Source organism: Zingiber officinale, chromosome 7B (assembly GCF_018446385.1).
Source record: "Zingiber officinale cultivar Zhangliang chromosome 7B, Zo_v1.1, whole genome shotgun sequence".
Taxonomy (NCBI): Eukaryota; Viridiplantae; Streptophyta; class Magnoliopsida; order Zingiberales; family Zingiberaceae; genus Zingiber; species Zingiber officinale.
Genome location: NC_055999.1, coordinates 53,278,000 through 53,299,419, shown reverse-complemented (window position 1 = coordinate 53,299,419; position 21,420 = coordinate 53,278,000). Strand labels below are relative to the sequence as shown.

General features: G+C 39.1%; 1 protein-coding gene across 1 annotated transcript; it reads right to left on the bottom strand.

Moving 5' to 3' along the window:
* Nucleotides 1-5,034: 5,034 nt before the first annotated feature.
* On the bottom strand, nucleotides 5,035-5,757 carry LOC122004345. The gene has a single exon (XM_042559249.1). It carries the CDS (start codon nucleotides 5,755-5,757, stop codon nucleotides 5,035-5,037), a length of 723 nt encoding a protein of 240 aa, XP_042415183.1.
* Nucleotides 5,758-21,420: the final 15,663 nt, after the last annotated feature.

Sequence of the window (21,420 nt, the reverse complement as noted above, 5' to 3'; positions counted from 1 at the left end):
ACCCTAACCCTAGCTTCTTCTTCTTGCTTTGATCCGCCTCTTGACTTGGAGAACTTCCAAGATCCTTCAAGAATTGGCGATCTGAGCTTTGAGAGTACTGTGGAGGAGATGGTGAGAGATCTGAGATGAAACGGTGAAGAGATGCCGAAGACAGTGCTCGCCTGCGGCTCAAATACGACGCAACGGTCGGATCCCGATCGATTCAATTATTCCCAATCGATCGGGGAGGTTTTGGATCGATCCACGGATCGATCCAGAGCGCCTCTGTGCTCTGTAAAAAATGCCTGGATCGATTAGTGGATCGATCCAGCGCTTATCGCACGAAGCAGTTGCGTCCCAATCGATCCACTGATCGATTGGGACATCTGGATCGATCCATGGATCGATCCAGAGGCTCTCTGTTCACTGGGAGAATCCTGGATCGATCCACTGATCGATCCAACACTTGGTTTTTACCCAAAACCAAGTTCCAAGACCCCCAAACCAACATCCGGTCAACCTTGACCTGTTGGTACATCATACCTAGCATCTGGTCACTCCCTTGACTTGCCAGGACTCCCCACCAAGTGTCCGGTCAATCCCTTTGACCCACTTGGACTTTTATCTTCGTGCCAAGTATCCGGTCACTCCCTTGACCCACTTGGACTTCCACCAGATGTTTGGTCAATCCCTTTGACCCATCTGGATTTCCTCGTGCCAAGTATCCAGTCAATCCTTTGACCTACTTGGACTTCCCAACACCAGATGTCCGATCATCCTTGATCCATCTGGATTTTCCCTTGCCTGGCTTCACTCACCAGAACATTCACCTAGCTTCACTCACTAGTGTTTTCCATCTGCCTAGCTTCACTCACTAGGACTTTCACCTGGCTTCACTCACCAGGGTTTTCCTTTTGCCTGGCTTCACTCACCAGGGTTTTCCTTTTGCCTGGCTTCACTCACCAGGACTTTCATTCTGCCTAGCTTCACTCACTAGGACTTTCACCTAGCTTAACTCACTAGGGTTTTCCATCTGCCTAGCTTCACTCACTAGGACTTTCCTTCTTCCTGGCTTCACTCACCAGGACTTTCATTCTGCCTAACATCCCAGTTAGGACTTCCCAGTCAAGTATCCGGTCAACCATGACCTACTTGACTTTTCTTCAATCAATATCTTATTGTCAAACATCTAAACCCAAACCAAGACTCAGCTTGGTTAACCAGGTCAACCTTGACCTGAGGGATGTTGCACCAACAATAAGCTATACCTATGGGTATTTTTCTTTTAGAATAAAAGAAAAAGAGAAATGGAAATAGAAACCAAAATGAAATTAAAAAAAAAAGAGGTTAAGGTTTGAACCTTGAACCTCCCACAAATGATAGAGTTAAATTGGTGTATGGTAACCACTAGAGTAATGAATGATATATGAATAGAAAAGAATGGAAATTGTAGTTAAAAGTAAGAATATAATTAAGTAAAGGAACAAGAGAAAAGCAAGTAGCTTTCCTCCTCTTCCTCTTGGTTAAGAAAAGAAGCAAGCAAAAGACAAGTTGCCTTTCTTCCTTCTTTTTTTCTCTATTTTCGTGGGAATTAAGAGAGTGAGGAGATAGAGTAGTTAAGGGGATGAATGGGGACATGTTTCATTCTCATTGGGAATAAATAGGAATGAGAGAAGAAAAGGGAAAGAAAGTTGGTTAATTCTTCCTCCTTCTTCTTCCTCCTCCTTCCTTCTCCTTCTTCCTTCTCCACCGAGACTTTAACCTCTCCCTCTCTCATTTCCGAAAATCCAAGCTAAGCTTTTTCTTGCTAAGAAAAACTAATTCACAAGAAGGAGTCCTCAAGATCTACTCCTTACAAGCAAGAGAAGAAAAGAGAGAACTAAGAAGAGAAGTTTCTTCTTCCTCTTCACAAGGGTACCATATTCCTTAGGAAAAATAAGCAACAAGTTGTAAGTATCCCCTCACCTGTGGTACAAGTTGTTTACGTATTTTCCATAAGGTTAGAATGCTAAAAAAAAAAAAACCTAGGATTACTTCTTGAAATTTCGGCCAAAACTTGAACAAAGGATTTAGAGAAGTTTAAGACCTAACTAAGCATGCTCACTATGTTCTTATGATATGCCCCTATTATATTGGGGCCCACAAATTTTACATATATATACCTATATAAATTAAATATGAATATTAATTTTAAAACATATGAGTATGGATATTAAATATTAAAATTATAGTTAAAATAAGTTTTAGTCAAGATTTATTTTTATCGGTAATTTTAATTTTTTTTACTAGCTAAATTATATTTGGTCAAAAATTTTAAATTTTTTATAGATTAAATTAAATTTAAAATCATTTTTATTTTTTTACTCGTGTTAGATTTAATTGATAATTTTAATTTTTTAGTATTACAATTAGATTTAGTTGGTATTTTTTTATTTTTTATTAAAATTTAATTAGTAATTTTAAATTTTTAAATGATAAAATTTTAATTTATTAATCAAAATTAAATTTTGTTAATAAATTAAAAATATTTATGGTTTACAGTTAATTTATATATATATTTTTTTGATAAAAATATTTTTGAAAGTCAAAAATATATTCAATAATGTAGTATTATTTCTTTCTTAAATTTTATTTTTCTTTCACTTTCTTTTTTAATAATTCACCATCAATATTTTCTAGCTAAATATTTTTGGATAAATAAATTTTATTAATAATTTATCAAAGTTAAAATTGATAAAAAGGCAGTTTAGTTCACGAAGCTGTCAATGAGGGGTTCCGAGGAAGAGTCTATTATACGTAGTGACTATATCTAGTACTCGAATCTATTTCCTCTAGATCACATAATAATTTTACTGTTGTGTCAAGTCTTTCCTTCCTCGAAGTTAAAAATGATTGATATTTTTTTAAAAAAAATTATAATTATAATGTATATTAATAGTATTACAATAATTTATTACTGTTTATAAATTAGATAACATAAAATATTTTTTATTTTTTAAATTTTACTAATAATAAAAAAGTGAGGTTTGACATAAGATAAAATATTGCTACGTGGCCTAGTTGGTCACTACTTCTAATTGTATAAATAATCATTGACAATTTATGAAATGCCCTTTTGAATCTTACTAACAGAATTAAATGTCGCCCCCGAGACATGCTTAAGTGACTAATACGGGGTAGATATTGTTAGGCAAGGTATCGAATCTCGGTAAAGTCAAGAAAAATGCTCTCCCAGTGTCGGACCTGTAATTTTGGGGCCTGAGGCAAGCACCAAAAATGGTGCCCTCAAACCTTGATATTCATATATTTTTCAATTCAACGTAAATATAACCATAATTGTAACATGAATTCAAAAAATTAAAGATAAACAAAATATATCATCAAAAATAATTTGTCATAAACAAATGAAGATAAAGTCAAGATGATCCAAACAAAATATAAAATTCATATTAGGAACAAGTATATAATCACTTGAAAATTGCTCGCCTCGCAGTTCTAGAAGCAAAAGTATTAATTAAGTTTGCATAATCAACTTTCTCAATCACTTTTTTCTCGATAGATAACATAGCCAAGCCATTTTAGTCTTTCTTGTGACATAGTTGATCGGAGATAAGTTTTGATCAATTTCAACTTGGGAAAACTCCTTTCGGCATATGCAACTGTAACTGGTAGAGTCAGCAAAATTCGGTAAGCGATATAAGCATTTGGATAATAACCATCCATTTTCTTCAAATAATTTAGCACATCAATCGCTCTTTTTGAATATCTTGATAAAGAGTGTCTTAACAACTTTAGTTCTAGATATAAATCTGATCCATCGACATCGGAGTGACCATCATGTGTTAAAGAATCTTGAAGATTGACACATGAGTGCAAGAGACCATCATCATCAATAGACTTCAATTTCTCCAAACTAAATAAAAATCCAAATGTTTCTTCATATTTTTGAAATTATTCAAACCAAGTTTGGAGTGAAGAAAGAGCTTGATCAATTATAAATAAGAAGTAATTAACTCGAAAAGATTCTTTAGGAGATTGGGTTACCTCTTCCCTGTTGATTTCATCAAATTGTCTCTTTCTTTGAATGATGTGTTTTTCTCGAAAAATAGGTTCAATTCTCATTTCACTTGCAATATGTTCAGCTTCGATCAATGCTTGATCAAATCCAGATTCTCTAAATTCTTGGAGAGAAGAAATAAGTCCCTTTAATTGTCTAATAGCCATAACAATATCCATATTCTTTGCTTGGAGAAACTTACTAACAATGTTAATCTCGTATAACAACTTGTACCAAATTACCATTCGAGACACAAATTCAAAATTCTCAAGTTCAAATGATGCCAAACCCTCAGCTTCGCTCTTTATTTTTGAGTTATCAGAAATGTTTGCTAAATCAATTAAAGCATCTTGTATTTTTGAAGTTTGATCTTTTATGGGCTTCACACTTTCAACATGGCTTTCCCATTGTGTTTGTGATAATGGCTTGACTGTAAGACCTTGCACGTGATCTTTGAAGATTTGCCACCGCTTGGTAGAAGAAGAGAATAATGAATATATGTGTTGTATAACACCGAAAAAAGACATTGCTTTAGGACAACATTTCACCATATCACATAATGTGAGATTAAGACTATGACATCCACATGGAGTGTAGAAAGCTCTAGGATTAATTTCAAGTAATCTACTCTGTACACCCTTGTGCTTTCCTTTCATATTAGATCTGTTGTCATATCCTTGACCTCTTATATTATCAATGTCAAGTTCGAGATTGCTCAAAATATTTTTAAGCTCTATAAAAAGCCCAAGCCCTAAAGTTTCATTAACTTTTAAAAATCCTATCCAAAATTCTTCAATCGCTATTACATTTTCTGAATCATCCACACATCTAATTACAAGGGGCATCTACTCCTCATGACTTGCATATGGAGTACAATCAAGTATGACAGTGAAATACTTTGCATGTTTAATTTTTGCAACAATTGAACTTCTTACTTCAGCCGCCAACATCTGTATCAATTCATTTTGGATTTTGGGCCCAAGATAAGTGTAATGAATCTATTTTTCTCGAACACGCCGAAGGTGTTCCTCCATTATTGGATCAAATTCAACAATCATTTCAATTAGCTGCAAAAAGATCCCATTATTCTCAACATAAAGGGGCTTCTCATTATCTCCCCGGAGTGCCAAATTATTTTTTGCAATTCTTTGCACAACTACAATTATTCTTTTCAATACTTGTTTCCAATGTTCTCTCTCTTTGTTAATTGCTACTTGCATATTTTCATCAATTGTTTTTTTCTTTCGAAGTCTTGTTTCTAATTCAATCCAACTAGTCATGCAATCAATATGATCTTTACTAGTTTCATGAAGATTGAGACATTGACTGATATTCTTCCAATCCTTGTATCCTTCATCAACTAGATTACCAAGTTTCATTGTGGTTCTTTGAGTCTTGAATAATTTGCAACAGAAACATAAGACCTTGTCCATTGAAATAGAATACACTAACCATCTTCTATCACTTTTCTCACCATTTGACAACTGCCTCTTATAATGTGATGGATTGAAGTATCTTCCGGTATTATCAAGAGGAAACAAAATACCATCATCTTTTCTAGGACCTCTTTCAACTTGATTTATGTCTACATCACTATCATTTTTAGGCATACTGGCTTCACCTTTATCATTTTCATATTGTTTTGGATCTTTATTGTGAAGTTCATTCAATTCACTATGTTCTTGATCATTCAACTTATTATCAGTGTCATCCTGATTCATTTGTTCTACTAATTCTATTTTCTCTGCTTTTTAGCTGCTAGTGAAATACTTATTAAGACTTCCTACTTGGCTTTGAATTAAAGTTTCTTCCTTTTGTTTTTTCTTCCTTTTTTCTGCTCTAGACAATTGTTTTCTTATAGGAGGCATGTTTGCTAGAAGCCTAAATATTAATGTTCCATGAGCTAGGTAGATCATTCATGACAATGTTGTCATTAATGGACGAAGACAACAACTAGGAGGAGATGAAGACTATTTGAAGGCTGGAATTGATCTGTGTTATAAGAAAGAACATAGAAAGAAGGCTATAGTTTTGGTGGCTGAATATGCTGGATAAGAGGAAGAAATAAAATATACTATTATGTGCTCAACAAAACTTAGGGAAAAAGTTTTAGCCGACTAGAAGATAGCTAAAAAGAGACAACACTTGATGGAGGAAAGACAACAATAAAATGACTTCCGTTGGAGAGAAGAATAAAGAGGAGGAATTAAGTTTTGCTACTATGAAGAACGACAGAAGGCTCTGAGCGATGTTGGGTTTCTAGTAACTGTGTCTGTTGTAGTTGTTGTTGTTGGCTATTACTTAGAAGAGAGGAAAATATAAATATGAAGGAAAGGAAGTTGGTGCATGGAGATAAGAGATGTTGAAGGCATGAGAGATTCAGGATTTTTAAACCTCTCCATGGGTGTGTCATGACCGTGGCACTTACCACGACCAGCTTGTGGAGCTCTTGGGTTGTCCCGTGTTCAGGGCACAAAATCAAACATGGAGACCAAAAAAGAGAGCAAAGCCTTGACGTCAATGTCGCCCACCAACACCACAGTCCGCCCTACTAGCACATTGAGGTTGAAGTCCTTGAATTTAACATTCCCAAACACGTTCTCTAGAGCTTGTCCCTTTGAGCTGCCAGAGTTAATTTTTAGCGCTCGCTAGATCATCTCCATGATCTGGTCACTGACAGAGCTTGCCTTGGAGAAGTACTTCATGTTGGAAAGCCCTGAGCTAAGTGCCAGGCCACCAGAATGATGGAGGTGCTGATGGTGAAGACGTTGTTGCGCTCGACGCAATGATACATGATGAGGCGACTACCGTTCTAGACCATGAAAGCCATGATGGTGAATGGTGAATGTGATCTCATTTTTATCGATGGTGAGGCCCTGGTAAAGGATGGGCTTGATGGAATCATCAAGCATGATAGAGATGAATCTGTCGGTGATCAACTTGCTTCTATACCATAAATCAAGAGCCCATGTGCAAGTTGAAAGAAAGAGAAAAGGCTTTGAGTCGATTGAGGGAGAAAGATGGCTCGTGCACTTCCTCTTGGTTTGATGGCGGTCGTCATGGAGTTGGCATTTGATGTCGCGCTAATGTCGGTCATCTTGCACCGACCAATGATAGGGTATCCGTCCACCAAGGGATTGCTCACCTGTTGATGCTGGTGGTGCTAGTGCTCACCTATCTCATCCACCCTTTGGATGCCTCATCCTCCTATTAATGACAATAATAGATAATAATTTCAAATTGATTTCAATCAATCGAGATTGATGATATTTGACATTATAATTAAGATTGATATTAATCAATAGCAAAATATAATATTTCTAAATTTAGTATATTCATTGCTACGATTATAATTAATATGATTATATTCCATATTTAATATTTTCATTATTGTTTAGATAACCTGTATAAATAAGTCTCATGGCTTCATCAAAAAAATCATCCAAAATGTTTGTCACCTTTCCTCTTTCTTTTATGGTATCAGAGTTATAATTTCCTTTTTTAGTCGTAGCACGTGCATAGACGGCAACAACTTTGATGACGACAATAATTTCTTCTTTTCTTCACCTTTCTTCGACAGTAACTCTGACGCTGAGCAGAATATATATATTATTCTGGGGCATGAAGTTGCAGAGGGGTTAGCAAGAAAACAAGATATATGTAATACCCAAAAAAGAATAGCCTAGATTAGGCTTAAACCTATTATGCAATCAAGAGCGCGAAGAAAAAGAGATGTAGTTGTAACGTGGCTTAAACGAAATCAATTGATTCAATATTAAAATAACTTGTTCTAAATATGATCTAAGCATAGGTTTATATAACTTTTAAAACCTTAAAAAAAATTTAAAAGGAAAAAATAACCAACTAGACTTATTCCCTAAGATTTAGGAAAAAAAATAACCAATTAGGCTTATTTCTTAATATTTAGGATAAATTAACTAACAATACTTGGTCTCTAAGATTTAGCACAAAATTAAATATAATCAAGAAAAAAAATAAACTAAACTTAATTAACAAATAACTACTAAAAAAAACCTAATTTTGATCCCCTCTTGTATCAGTTGCCTAGAGTTGAAGAGAACTCATCCTCGAGTGTAGGGGTGAATGTATCCGTCTCTAGAGCACAATGACTTAGGTGTTTTATATTAAAAATATTAGAAATTTTAAATGACTAGGAAGTCTCAACCTGTAGGAATTGTTATTAATCATTTCTAGTATCTCACAAGGTCCAATCTTTCAATCTTTGAGTTTGTTATATTCACCAATAGGGAAACAGTCACGAGTTAATATAGCCCAAACCATATCACCAACGTCAAAAGTGTTGGACACCGTGAATGTTTTGATGTGATCAACCAAGTTAGATTAGGTTCTATATGTTATTTGATCCCTGTGTCTAAGTGTGCAGGAACTTACGAACGCAGGAAGTCAAGTGGAAGATACAGCTAGCGAGAAGGACAGCACGGCCAGGGAGCCGACGGGCTCGGTGCGTCCGAAGGATGAAAGAGCTGTTGAAGAGTATATCGGTGGACGAGAAGAACGTGTGCGGTGTTCAAGGGACGAGAAGGCGGGTCGGAAGCCTGCTCGAGAAGAAGGCCAGAAATTGGGTTCGGGTGAGCCCTATTTCGGTTGGCCGAAATCACCCAAGCGATCGGAGCTTCGGAAGAAGAGGAAAATGTTGGGATTTTCGGGCCGCAAAAACCGCCTTTTTGCGTTGCGAAAACCCTGAATCCCATGCCACCGGATCCGTGCGAAGTTTAAAATTCATGTACGAGTTTCTCTACTCCTAGATCTACATTAGATCTACAAGATCAGAAGGTATACCTTTGAAGCGATGCCCTTCGCTTTATCCCGCTTGTCCAAATGATGCCGGATCTCGAGAATGTCAAAGTAGACACTCCTCTATGTGTATCCACACGAACAAGGAGATGGAGAAAAGACACTAGAGTGTGCTAGCACCCTTTGTGTCTCACGGCAATGGAGGAAGAGAGCTTGAGGAAGAAGATGAGAGTTACACATAAAAATGAAAAACTCCTCACTTGAATGAATTGTGGCCGGCCACATTAAAAGGTTAATAACCTCCATGGAATACCAAGAGTCACAACTCTTGGTAACTCCCATGAGGTGGCATCCCACTTAAGCAACCATGATGATGTGGAGCATCATCATTGTCCACTCTTTGCCAACTCACCAATGAGGTGGCAAATGGTCAAGTTAAACTTGACTCTTCATCTTCCTCTCAAGTCAAGTCAAACTTGACCACTTCTCTCCCATGGTTGATCAAATCTAACCATTGGTTCAAGTCAATTTTAATTTAATGAATCTCTATTCATTGAATTAAATTGACTCAATAAGTCTAAGTCCAAATTAGACTCATCTAACACATGAACCAAATTGAGTCCAACTCAATTAGCCTAATTTGGATTACTCTTAATCCAATTTGGTTCATCACATGGACCTAATCCTTTAGGTTCATCAAATGAACCTAATCTGCATCTAATTGCCCTTTGTGTGTGACCCTATAGGTTCTTATAACATTGGCAATGCTCCTAAACCCAATTAGAAGCATAAGTAATGAGCAGTATCTAGCAACACATCATTACTACCAAAGTTATAAGAATGTTGAGATCCAACATCACCTTGTCACTATTAATTGTGTCTCTTCACAATATATGACATGTGTCCTTCTATCCCTGACATCTAGATTGATCAATGTGAGGCATAGACCGTGTCATCCTCTAATCAATCTAAATCTTGAACTCCAAGTAGACTCACTCAATCAAATGAGCCCAATATCTCATATTGACTCATTTGGGCATGGCCATGCACTTAGTGGTCTCACTCTATCAAGAATATCGATGTCTCTCCCGTCATATAGGAGGGATAGATCCCATCTACATCACTCACATCCCTCCGTATAATTTGTTACATACCCAGTAATCGCCTTTATAGTCCACCCAGTTACGGGTGACGTTTGACGAAGCCAAAGTACGTAACTCCTTATGTAGGGAACCATGGTGACTTCAGGTCCAAGGACTAGTAGTCATACTAATAGTCACATGAGAAAGTATATGACACTCATATAATGATCCATGATACTTTCTCATGGCGGGTCATTCAGTATACATTCTCCAATGCATACCCATGTGTCAACTTGATATCTCTATATCCATGACTTGTGAGATCAAGTCATCGAGTTGACCTACATGCTAGTCTCGTCGCATTAACATTGTCCCTGAATGTTAATACTCGACTAGGAATGATTAAGAGTAGTGTTCCCTATATCATCTCACTATAGATTCAACCAATCGATTGATATAGGTAAGAATCTTCTACTCAAGGACGCTATTATACCTAGTTATTTGGCACCAATACAAGTAAGTATAATAACCAAAAACAAATGCCTTTATTTATATATACAAGAATATGATACAATGAGTCCATATAACAATCATCAAATGATTGGCTCTAGGGTTCTTACTAACAATCTCCCACTAGCACTAGTGCCAATCAGTATAGGCTCTAAGGCCCAAAGACCTAGTGTGACCATCATGCTTTCTCTGTGCCAAAGCCTTGGTCAAGGGATCTGTGATGTTAGTCTCAGTGGGTACTCTGTAAATCTTCATATCTCCTCTATCGATGATCTCTCGAATGAGATGGAAGCGTCGTAGTATGTGTCTGGTCCGCTGGTGTGAGCGAGGTTCCTTAGCCTGTGCTATTGCTCCATTGTTGTCACAATAGAGCTCTATGGGATCAGCTATGTTAGGAACCACCCCAAGCTCAGTAATGAACTTGCGGATCCAAACTACCTCCTTTGCTACTTCTGATGCAGCAATATACTCGGCCTCTGTTGTAGAATCAACGACTGTGTCCTGCTTCGAACTATTCCAGCTCACAGCACCACCATTTATGCAAAACACGAACCCCGACTGCGATCGATAGTCATCTTGATCAGTTTGGAAGCTAGCATCACTGTAACCCTTTACAGCTAGCTCGTCATTGCCTCCATATATCAAGAAATATTCTTTAGTCCTTTTCAAGTACTTAAGAATATTCTTGACCGCTGTCCAGTGACTTTCACCTGGATCTGACTGGTATCTGCTCGTCATGCTCAAAGCATACGAGACATCAGGACGACTACATAGCATGACATACATGATAGATCCTATGGCTGAAGCATGACGAGTTCACTGAGTTTCGCCAGGGCAACCTATCAGTTGAGGAAGCCATGAAGAAATTCAACAGATTGGCTCATCTATGCCCTGAACTAGTCAGCACAGAAAAAGAACGAGTCCGGTTGATGCTCAAGATGCTGAGGCCGGAAGTAGCAATGAACGTGGCTGGCGGCGTTCATAGGCCGCAAACCACTGAAGAACTAGTCAGCAGTGCTCTGACCACCGAGCACTACCAGAACAATATCAAGCAGCAAAAGCAAGTCCTCTCAGAGCCCAAAGGGCAAGGAGGCTCAGGTACTCAGAAACAACATGGCCATAGCTCTAACTGGAAAGGGAACTCCAGCAGCAAGCGCAAACCAGGGAGTTACTCGAAAGGAGGACCAGCTAGTAAACAGCCTAGTTATCCCAAATGTGCTACTTGTGGGAAATTTCACCCAGGAGTTTGTCGCAAGGGCACACGAGGATGCTTTGAATGTGGACAGGAAGGGCATATGGCTAAACAATGCCCGAACAAGACCAGTCTTCCTCAACTACAGCCGATACAGTATGGAGGCCAGCCAGTACAGCTACATCAGATGCAGGCCGCTTTAGATGGTCCACACATCAGCCAGGGAAGACTAGAAGCCCCTCCAGCTACAACAAATGCGAGGATCTACTCACTCACCAGAGAGGGTGTAGCAAATGCCTCGACAGTTGTTTCAGGTCAGATTAGCATTTTACAGCAAAGTACAACTGTCTTATTCGATACTAGGGCAACCCATTCTTATATATCCAGGGCATTTGCCGAGAAGTTAGCGGTACCCCCAGAGGTACTCAGTAGTCAGTTTCTAACGACATTACCTTCAGGAGAAATTATGACATCCATGCACTGGCTCAGAGCGGTGCCAGTCATTATAGCAGACAGAGAACTCTTTTGTGATCTGATAGTGCTAGATATGACTGATTATGATGTCATCTTTGGAATGGACTTCCTGATCAGGTACGGTGCCTCTATAGAGTGCCGTAAAGCAGAAGTACAGTTCGAGTACATCGGAGAACCAAAGAGAAAGGCCAAGAAGTTTCTCTCAGCTCTAAAAGCACAGAAGTTAATGGATTCAGGATGTACGGGACTTTTAGCGCATGTAGTCAACGCCAGTCAGGACAAGGACCAACAACTAGCAGAGGTCCGAGTCGTATGTGACCAGGTCTAGCACCAGACAGGGAGATTGAATTTGAGATAGAACTCATTCCCGGTACAAATCCTATCTCCAAAGCCCCCTACCGCATGGCTCCAGCAGAACTAAAGGAACTTCATGAGCAACTACAGGAGCTGCTTGACAAGGGCTTCATACGTCCTAGTCACTCACCATGGGGAGCGCCTGTATTGTTCGTGAAGAAGAAGGACGGGAGCATGCGCCTGTGCATAGACTACCGAGCACTGAACCAAGTCACCATCAAGAACAGGTATCCTCTTCCCAGAATAGATGACCTGCTCGATCAGCTAAAGGGAGCAGCAATGTTCTCTAAGATAGACCTTAGATCAGGTTATCATCAGGTGAAAGTTAAAGAAGGGGATATACCCAAGACAGCGTTCAGGACTAGATACGGACACTACGAGTTCGTAGTCATGCCCTTTGGAATGACAAATGCTCCAGCTACTTTCATGGACCTCATGAACAGAGTATTCAGGGACTACCTAGATAGATTTGTAATTGTGTTTATCGATGACATTCTTATCTATTCAGGGACTCAGGAGGAACACGCAGAGCACCTGAGAATAGTATTGCAGACCCTACAGCAGAACCAGCTGTACGCCAAGTTCACGAAATGTGAATTTTGGTTAGATCAGGTGTCCTTCCTGGATCACATCATCTCAAAGGATGGTGTCATGGTAGATCCCAGTAAGATAGAAGCAGTGAGTAACTGGAAAAGACCTAAGAACGCCCGTGAAATCAGAAGCTTCCTAGGACTAGCAGGCTATTACAGAAAATTCATAGAGGACTTCTCCAGGATAGCCTCCCCACTGACAGCTCTTACCAGAAAGAACAAAAAGTTTCAGTGGACAGAGGACTATGAGAACAACTTCAGCGAGCTAAAGAGGAGATTGACCAGTGCTCCCATTCTGACTCTACCAGAAAACACAGACAACTTTGATATTTATAGTGATGCCTCTAAGTTGGGACTAGGAGCAGTACTGATGCAAAATGGCAAGGTGATCGCCTATGCCTCCAGACAACTCAAGGAATATGAGAAGAATTACCCTACTCATGAACTTGAGCTTGCAACAGTAGTGTTCGCTCTCAAAATTTGGAGACATTACTTGTATGGAGCTCAGTGCAGAGTGTATACAGATCACCAGAGTCTGAAGTACTTCTTCACTCAGAAGGATCTGAATATGCGACAGCGTAGATGGCTTGAGCTAGTCAAAGATTATGACATAGACATCCTCTACCACCCAGGAAAAGCCAATAAGGTGGCAGACGCACTTAGCAGAAAGTCCGATGCTACCTTACTATCCCTAGCAGCCATGTCACCGCCCCTACAGAAAGAGATCACAGATTTTGTTCTCGAACTTATAGTCTAACCTGCTTGGTGACATTCAGACAGCTCAGGAGCAGGATCCTGAAATTCAGAAAATCAAGCAAGGGATAGCAGAATCAGAAAGTGGAGAGTTCAGAATGTCCAATAGTGGGGTATTGTAGTTTGGTGATAGACTTTGTGTTCCAGATCAGGAGGAACTATGAAGAAAGATCCTAGACGAGGCATACAGGACTCCTTATGCGATGCATCCTGGTTCTACCAAAATGTATCAAGACTTAAGAGAACGTTTTTGGTGGCCTGGGATGAAGAGAGACATCGCTAGATATGTTAGCACCTGTCTGACCTGTCAGAGGGTCAAGGCAGAACATCAGAGACCAGGAAGAGTTTTGCAGCCTATTCAGATTTCAGAATGGAAGTGGGAAGATATTTCCATGGATTTCATAGTGGGCTTACCCAGAACCACGAATGGTTTCGATGCCATCTAGGTAATAGTCAGCAGATTGACTAAATCAGTCCACTTCTTAGCTATCAGAATATCCAACTCCATGGAGCAGCTAGCTCAGTTGTATCTCAAGGAGATCGTTAGACTACATGGAGTCCCACGAACCATTATTTCAGATAGAGACAGTAGATTCATATCACACTTCTGGGAGTGTGTATAGTCAGCTTTGGGCACTAAGTTAAAGTTTAGCACAGCTTTCCATCCTCAGACAGATGGACAGACGGAGCGAGTAAATCAGGTACTCGAAGATATGCTCCGAGCATGTGCCCTAGACTTCAAGGGAAGTTGGTGCAAATATCTGAGTTTAGCAGAATTTGCATACAACAACAGCTATCAGGCCACTATCGGTATGACACCCTACGAGGCTCTTTACGGGCGGAGGTGTAGATTCCCAATCTGCTGGTATGAGAGTGGTGAACAGAAAGAACTAGAACTTCAGGCAGATCTAGTAGCAGATACCACAGCAACTATACAGCAGATCCGCCAGAGGATAGAGACAGCTTAGAGCCGCCAGAAAAGTTATGCTGATATGCGGCGCAGACCCTTAGAGTTTTCAGTTGGGGATACAGTATTCCTCATAGTGGCTCCCATGAAGGGAGTAATGCGTTTTGGGAAGAAGGGAAAACTAAGTCCCAGATATGTGGGTCCATACCTTATCACTAGAAGAGTTGGCAAGGTAGCATATGAGCTAGAGCTACCACAGGAGATGTCAGCCATCCATAATGTATTTCATGTCTCTATGCTGAAGAAGCATATCCCAGATGCCACCCAGGTGATTGAGTCCCAGTCGGTACAAGTCTGCGAAGACCTCAGCTATGATAGTCGGCCTATTCAGATAATAGACCGAGCAGTTAAGAAATTACGGAACAAGAAAGTACCATTAGTAAAAGTTATTTGGCAAAATCACACAACAGAAGAGGCAACTTGGGAGACAAAAACTAGTATGAGGTAGAAGTACCCAGAGTTATTCTAAGTTCGAGGATGAACTTTTTATTATGTATGGGGGATTGTAACACCCAAAAATTCTCAAAATAATTATTAGAAATATTCTATGATTTTTCTGGAATTTTAGAATATTTTTATGAAATTTTTAGAGTAGCGGAAGTAGCAAAAATAAATAGAAACGTAAAATGGCCTAGGCGGGAATTGAACCCGAGACCTATGGGCCCTATGCCTTATAGAGGACTCTAGTAACCAAGTGAACCCAGCAGGGTCGTGCTGAAAGAAGAGGGAAACAATTATATTTATATTTAAGTTGGCCGAATTAACCACTTAATATAAATAGGAAAATAATTAAGTGAGGAGTGATTTGGATCGTGACTTTTCCTTTCCCTCAAACCCTCACCGCCGCCTCTTCTCCTCCTCATCCTCTCGGCGCCCAAGCCAAGGAAGACCTAGGGTTCCATCCCTAGGGTTGTAGGAACGTCTTCCGGCGACAACTCCGGCACGAGGACGCTCTTCTCCGCGAGAGTAACACGTAGACGTAAGGAGATGGTCGAAAAGATCTCCCTCACCGGAAAACTAGCGACTAGAATCGTAAGAAAACTAACACAGGAGGTAAGAAACCCCTCACCTGCAGTATTAGTAGCTCTTCATACGTTTTATGCATTAGTTTAGTCACATGCAGAATTTTCAGTATATAGGGTGTGAATTAGCGCACACCAAGTGTTTGCCTTAATGCTTAGCTCAGTAAAATGCCACCAGAGGCATTTCAATAGTTTAGATAAATATAGTAGAGGTATTTTATAGCACATTTAGTCTTGCTACAGCTTTTATGGGACTACGGTCCAATGGGTGGGCTCCCACAGTCGCTTCTAGGTTTAGATAACCTAGCTCTAGGTTCAGACAACCTAGTAAAAGTAAGACAAGAATTATTAGCTTATGCTCAGTATTTTACTTTTAGCAGTGGCACTGTACTGGACTAGATGTCCATTGGGTTGGGCTCCCATAGCCATCCCTAGGTTTAGATAACCTAGTAAACCCTACTAAATTCGGGACTTGCAAACCCTGGTCTGGTTAGGGATGCGCGCATAGCATGTACAGTTGCCGGGCCCATCAGCAGCATGATTATGTATTTTAATCTATTATGATAGTAGCTTTCCAAACTCACAAATCAGTCATGTGATTTTATTTTAAAATCAGTTCTAGCTCAGCTTTAGTTTAACTCAGTTATGTTTCAGTTTAGTCCTTTCTTGTTGACATTTCAGTTATTGCCATGATTAGCTCTTGGTTTTTATGTTTTGTATGACAGTATGCCATGCCTAGCATTCTCCAGCATGTTTTCAATTAGCATCTTTCAAAAGCATGAATTCATCGTTTGCATGTTTTGTGAGGTAGATGGTTTCTTACTAAGCGAAAGCTTACAGATACTCTTTTCCTTATACTGCAGATAAAGGTAAAGGAAAGATGGACTAGCGGAGGCTGGAGGTCAATGCGATGAAGATGTGTGTGGGTGGAACTTGGAATAAAGATCTTAGGGATCTAGCAAGTTTTGTTTTAAGCATTAGAACTTTTTAGCATTTTATTTGTTCCGCACTTAAGTACGTTTAAATGCCATGATCTAGTGAACTATGCACTAGGCCAAGCTTAGAATACTAAATATTTGATGTTAGAATGTTTCCCAGCTATTTTAGAACTTGTATATGTGATTTGGGCACGAAACAGTGCTGAAATCAGAACTCAGCTGCAAAAATCAGAAACCCCAATCGATCAGCCGATCGATTGGGGAGCTTGATTTCGCGAACAGTAAGCTCTGGAATCGATCACTGGATCGATCGGGGAATTAGCCTCACGAACAGAGAGCCTTGGAATCGATCCCTGGATCGATTGGCAAGTCTGGATCGATCAGCCGATCGATCCAGAATTTACCCCGTGCATAGTAGCGAGCTGAATCGATCAATGGATCGATCAACAAGTCTGGATCGATCAACCGATCGATCCAATCAAAGTTTTCGTATACAATAGCATGCTGGATCGATCAGTGAATCGATCCGAACATCCCAATCAAAGTTTTGATTGAAATACCTATTTCAGCAGGAAACCTTTAAGTTCAGTCCTTAATCACATGTGATGGCTAGATCTTCTCTTTGGAGTAAAAGGTACAACATTTAAAAAGGTATCTTTAAGCATCAGTTCAGATTTAGTAGTAATTGGCATGGGTTTAGTAAATTTTAAATCAGATCAGTTTTCCGCACATTAAGAATAGTTAGCAACAACATAATGTGACGATCCGGCCTTACAGCTTAGCCAGTAGAAGGCGGGTCGTTATATTCTACAAGGCATATTAGTCCAAATACAAAATATACCCTATAAAACAAAGTTAGCACAATAAAATATGATTAATAAATTGTTTGATAGTCTCCAGATTGCCCGATTTTGACTTTCAGATTTTCTGAAAACCCTAGGTCAAACCGATGCCTATTGTTCCCTCAACAAGGAACACTTCCTCATCTACACCTCTCAGGAGAGATTACCTTTTCTCAGACCGGTCCTCCAAACCATCTAGACTTTTTTGCTCAGCGTCCGAGACATCAGGACTTCATGCTGGACATCCGATACCCGACCCATCCAGTCTTCCACCAGGTGTCCGTGCCCCCAGGATTTTCACCTAGTGTCCTTTGTAAGGACCTAGGGCACTAAACATGTGAAAGCGCAGGGGAAAATATCTAGTTCCTTATCAAGAGGATCCATGCGAAGGGAAGAATAAATAAGCATCATATACTAAGTTTCATGATAGTTATACCTTTGGTGCATGCACATGATCTCCCGACAATTAGGATCTCAGCACGATCAAGCATCTGTGCCTCTATGATATCCACATGAACATGTTTCATTCGTCGCACGAACACGGCTTTGGAGAAGAACCAACTTTGTTGTGCTAGCCACACAAGGTGATTCGACCATGAGGAAGGATCGACCAAGAGGAAGAAGAGGAGGAAGACAATGAAAATCTCTCCATCAATGGCCAAAATTCTTCCTTTTGTACTCCCATGGAATACCAAAAGTCCATTTGGCTCTTGATCTCCCTTTTGCCTCTTGATCTTCTTCATGAATTGACTCTTAGTCATCTTTCATGAAGAGTCTTTTGGTCAAGTCAAAATTGACCTTTCCTCTTCCTTTGGTGAATTCAAGTTCACCCAATGAGTCTAACTCATTGAACGATATCAATCCAAATTGGCTCCATGAACATCAATCCAAATTGACTTCATGAATCTAATTCAAATTAGACTCAATCCAATAATTGGATCTAATTGAGTCTAACTCAATGAGTCTAATTTGGATTAAATGTCTCTTTGTTTTCCTCTTAATGTGTTGGATTATTATATTGGATTAACTATTAATCTAATAACCCAATATGCCTAATCATCTCATAATTGGCTCTTAGGGCTAATACTAACAATCTCCTACTAGCACTAGTACCAATCATTAAAAAGATGTCACTAACACTTTAAATTAACCCATTAATCTTACGATCCTTAGTATTTTAGTCAAACTAAAATATCCATCTCCAAACCAGCATGTTCTTTGTGTGTGACCCAATAAGCTCTCGTAACGTTGGCAATGTATCCAAATCAATAATTTAGATACATAAACAATGAGTGACATCTTAGCAATGCATCATTGCTACCCAAGTGACGAGAAAGTCGACATATGACCTAACCTGTCCATGACTATTATCTTGTATGACTCAGTCCCTCTATCCTTAATATCTAGATTGATCAATGAGGTATAGACCATGTCATCTTCTTATCAATCTTTGTGTTTCTTGATCTCCAAGTTGACACACTCAAAACAAATAAGCTCAATATCTCATATTGACTCATTTGAGCATGACCATGCATTCTTGTTACCTACTAATCAAGGGGCACACAGATATCGCTTCTGTCATATGGAAGAGATAGATCTCATCTACATCACTCACATCTTTCCGCTTGACTCATTGCATACCTAGTGGTCGACTTTATATTCCACCCTATTACAGGTGACGTTTGACGATACCAAAGTATACAACTCCTTATGTAGGGAACCATAGTAACTTCAGGTCTAAGGACTATTCATACCAATAGTCACATGAGAATGTTTATGACACTCATATAACGATCCATGAAATATTCTCATGGCGGGTCAATTCAGTACATATTCTCTAATATATACCCATGTGTCAACCTGATATCTCATATCCATGACTTGTGAGATTAAGTCATCCGTTGACCTACATGCTAGTCTCAGCGCATTAATATTATCCTTGTAGATTAATGCTTGACTATGAATAATTAAGAGTAAATGTCCTAAGTTAATCAACTCTTAATTGCCTCTTAGGGCTTACACTAACATTCTCCTTATATCACTAGTGTCAATCACTAAAATATCTAATATCCATTGACCTAGTGTAATCATCATGCTTCCTCGGTGCCAAAGCCTTGGTCAAAGGATCCGTAATGTTAGCATTGTTCGATTCTCTACATATCCTCACATCTCATATATCGATGATCCTTCGAATGAGATGGAATTGTTGTAGTATCCAATACCCAGGACCACCATTTAAGTAAAATACATACCCTAACTATGATCTAGAATCATCCTTGTCAATTTAAAAGCTTGCACCACTGTAACCCTTTACAGTAACTGCTGTAAACCTTTACAGCAAGCTCTTTATCGCCTCCAAAGATCAACAAATAATCTTGAGTTCTTCTCAAGTACTTAAGAATATTCTTGATTGTTGTCTAGTGACCTTCAACTAGATTTGATTAGTATCTGCTCATCATGCTTAACAATACGAGACATCTAAGCGAGTACAAAACATGACCTACATGATAGACCCTATGGCAGATGCATAAGGAATCTGATCCATGTGGTCCCTTGCTTCCTTAGAAGAGGGGCATTGAGTCTTCGAAAGACTCGCACCATGTGACATTGGTAGGAATCCCTTCTTGGAATCCTGCATGGTAAAACGTTAAGCACCTTGTGAATATATATACTCTAGCAAGCACCATGTGACCAAGCAATCTCTTAGATCTATCTCTATAGATCTTGATACCTAAAATGTAGGTTGCTTCACCTAAGTCCTTCATTGAGAAACCATTCCCAAGCCAAGTCTTCACTAACTTAAGAGTAGAGATATCATTTCCAATGAGAAGTATGTCATCTACATACAATATGAGAAAGATGACTGTGCTCCCACTAATTTTCTTGTAGACACAAGGTTCATCTTCATTCTTAATGAAACCAAACGCTTTGATTGCATCATCGAATCAAAGATTCTAGCTTTTAGAAGCTTGCTTTAATCCATATATAGATCATTGCAACTTACATACCTTTCTAGCATGCTCTGGATCTTTAAAACCCTCAAGTTATGTCGTGTACACATCCTTGACTAGATCTCATAATCATAGTATGCAGCAATAGCAAGTATGATCCAAATGGACTTCAGCATCACAACTGGTGAAAAGGTTTCATCATAGTCTATACCATGAATCTGTTTGAATCCTTTAGCTACCAATCTACCTTTATAGGTATGCATATGACCATCCATGTCAGTCTTCACCTTGAAAACCCACTTACACCCAATGGGTTTGATCCCTTCAGGTGGATCAACCAAAGTTCATACTTGGTTAGTGTACATGGATTCCATCTCGGATCTCATGGCCTCTAGCCATTTCTCAGAATCTAGGCCCTGTGCTGCTTCTTGATAAGATGTAGGCTCGTTGAGACCAACTAGCACTACATCACCATTGTTAGACAAGAGAAAAGAATATCTCTCAGGTTGACAATGGGTCCTATCAGATCTGCGTAGAGCTTGTGCTACTTGAACAGGTTGTTGCTCCACAACTTCTTGTGGTGTAACAACATCATGATCCACAACATCTTGTGGTTCTTGTTCAGTTTTCATCAAGGTGTTAGTGCTAGTTTGTGCATCTTGAATTTCTTCAAGATTGACTTTACTCCCACTAGTTTTTCTAGAAATATATTCTCTTTCTAGAAAGACACTAGTTCTGGCAACAAACACCTTGCCTTGTGTGGAATTATAAAAGTAGTATCCTTTTGTTTCCTTGGGATATCCTACAAAATAGTACTTATCAAATTTGGGTCCTAGTTTATCTAAGACTTGTCGTCGAACGTAAGCCTCACAACCCCAAATCTTTATGAAAGACATCTTTGGACTCTTCTCGGTCCATATTATATATGGTGTC

Coding starts and splice junctions, on each gene's coding strand:
- LOC122004345 (XM_042559249.1), bottom strand. CDS start 5,757: ATGAATCAGGATGACACTGATAATAAGTTGAATGATCAAGAACATAGT.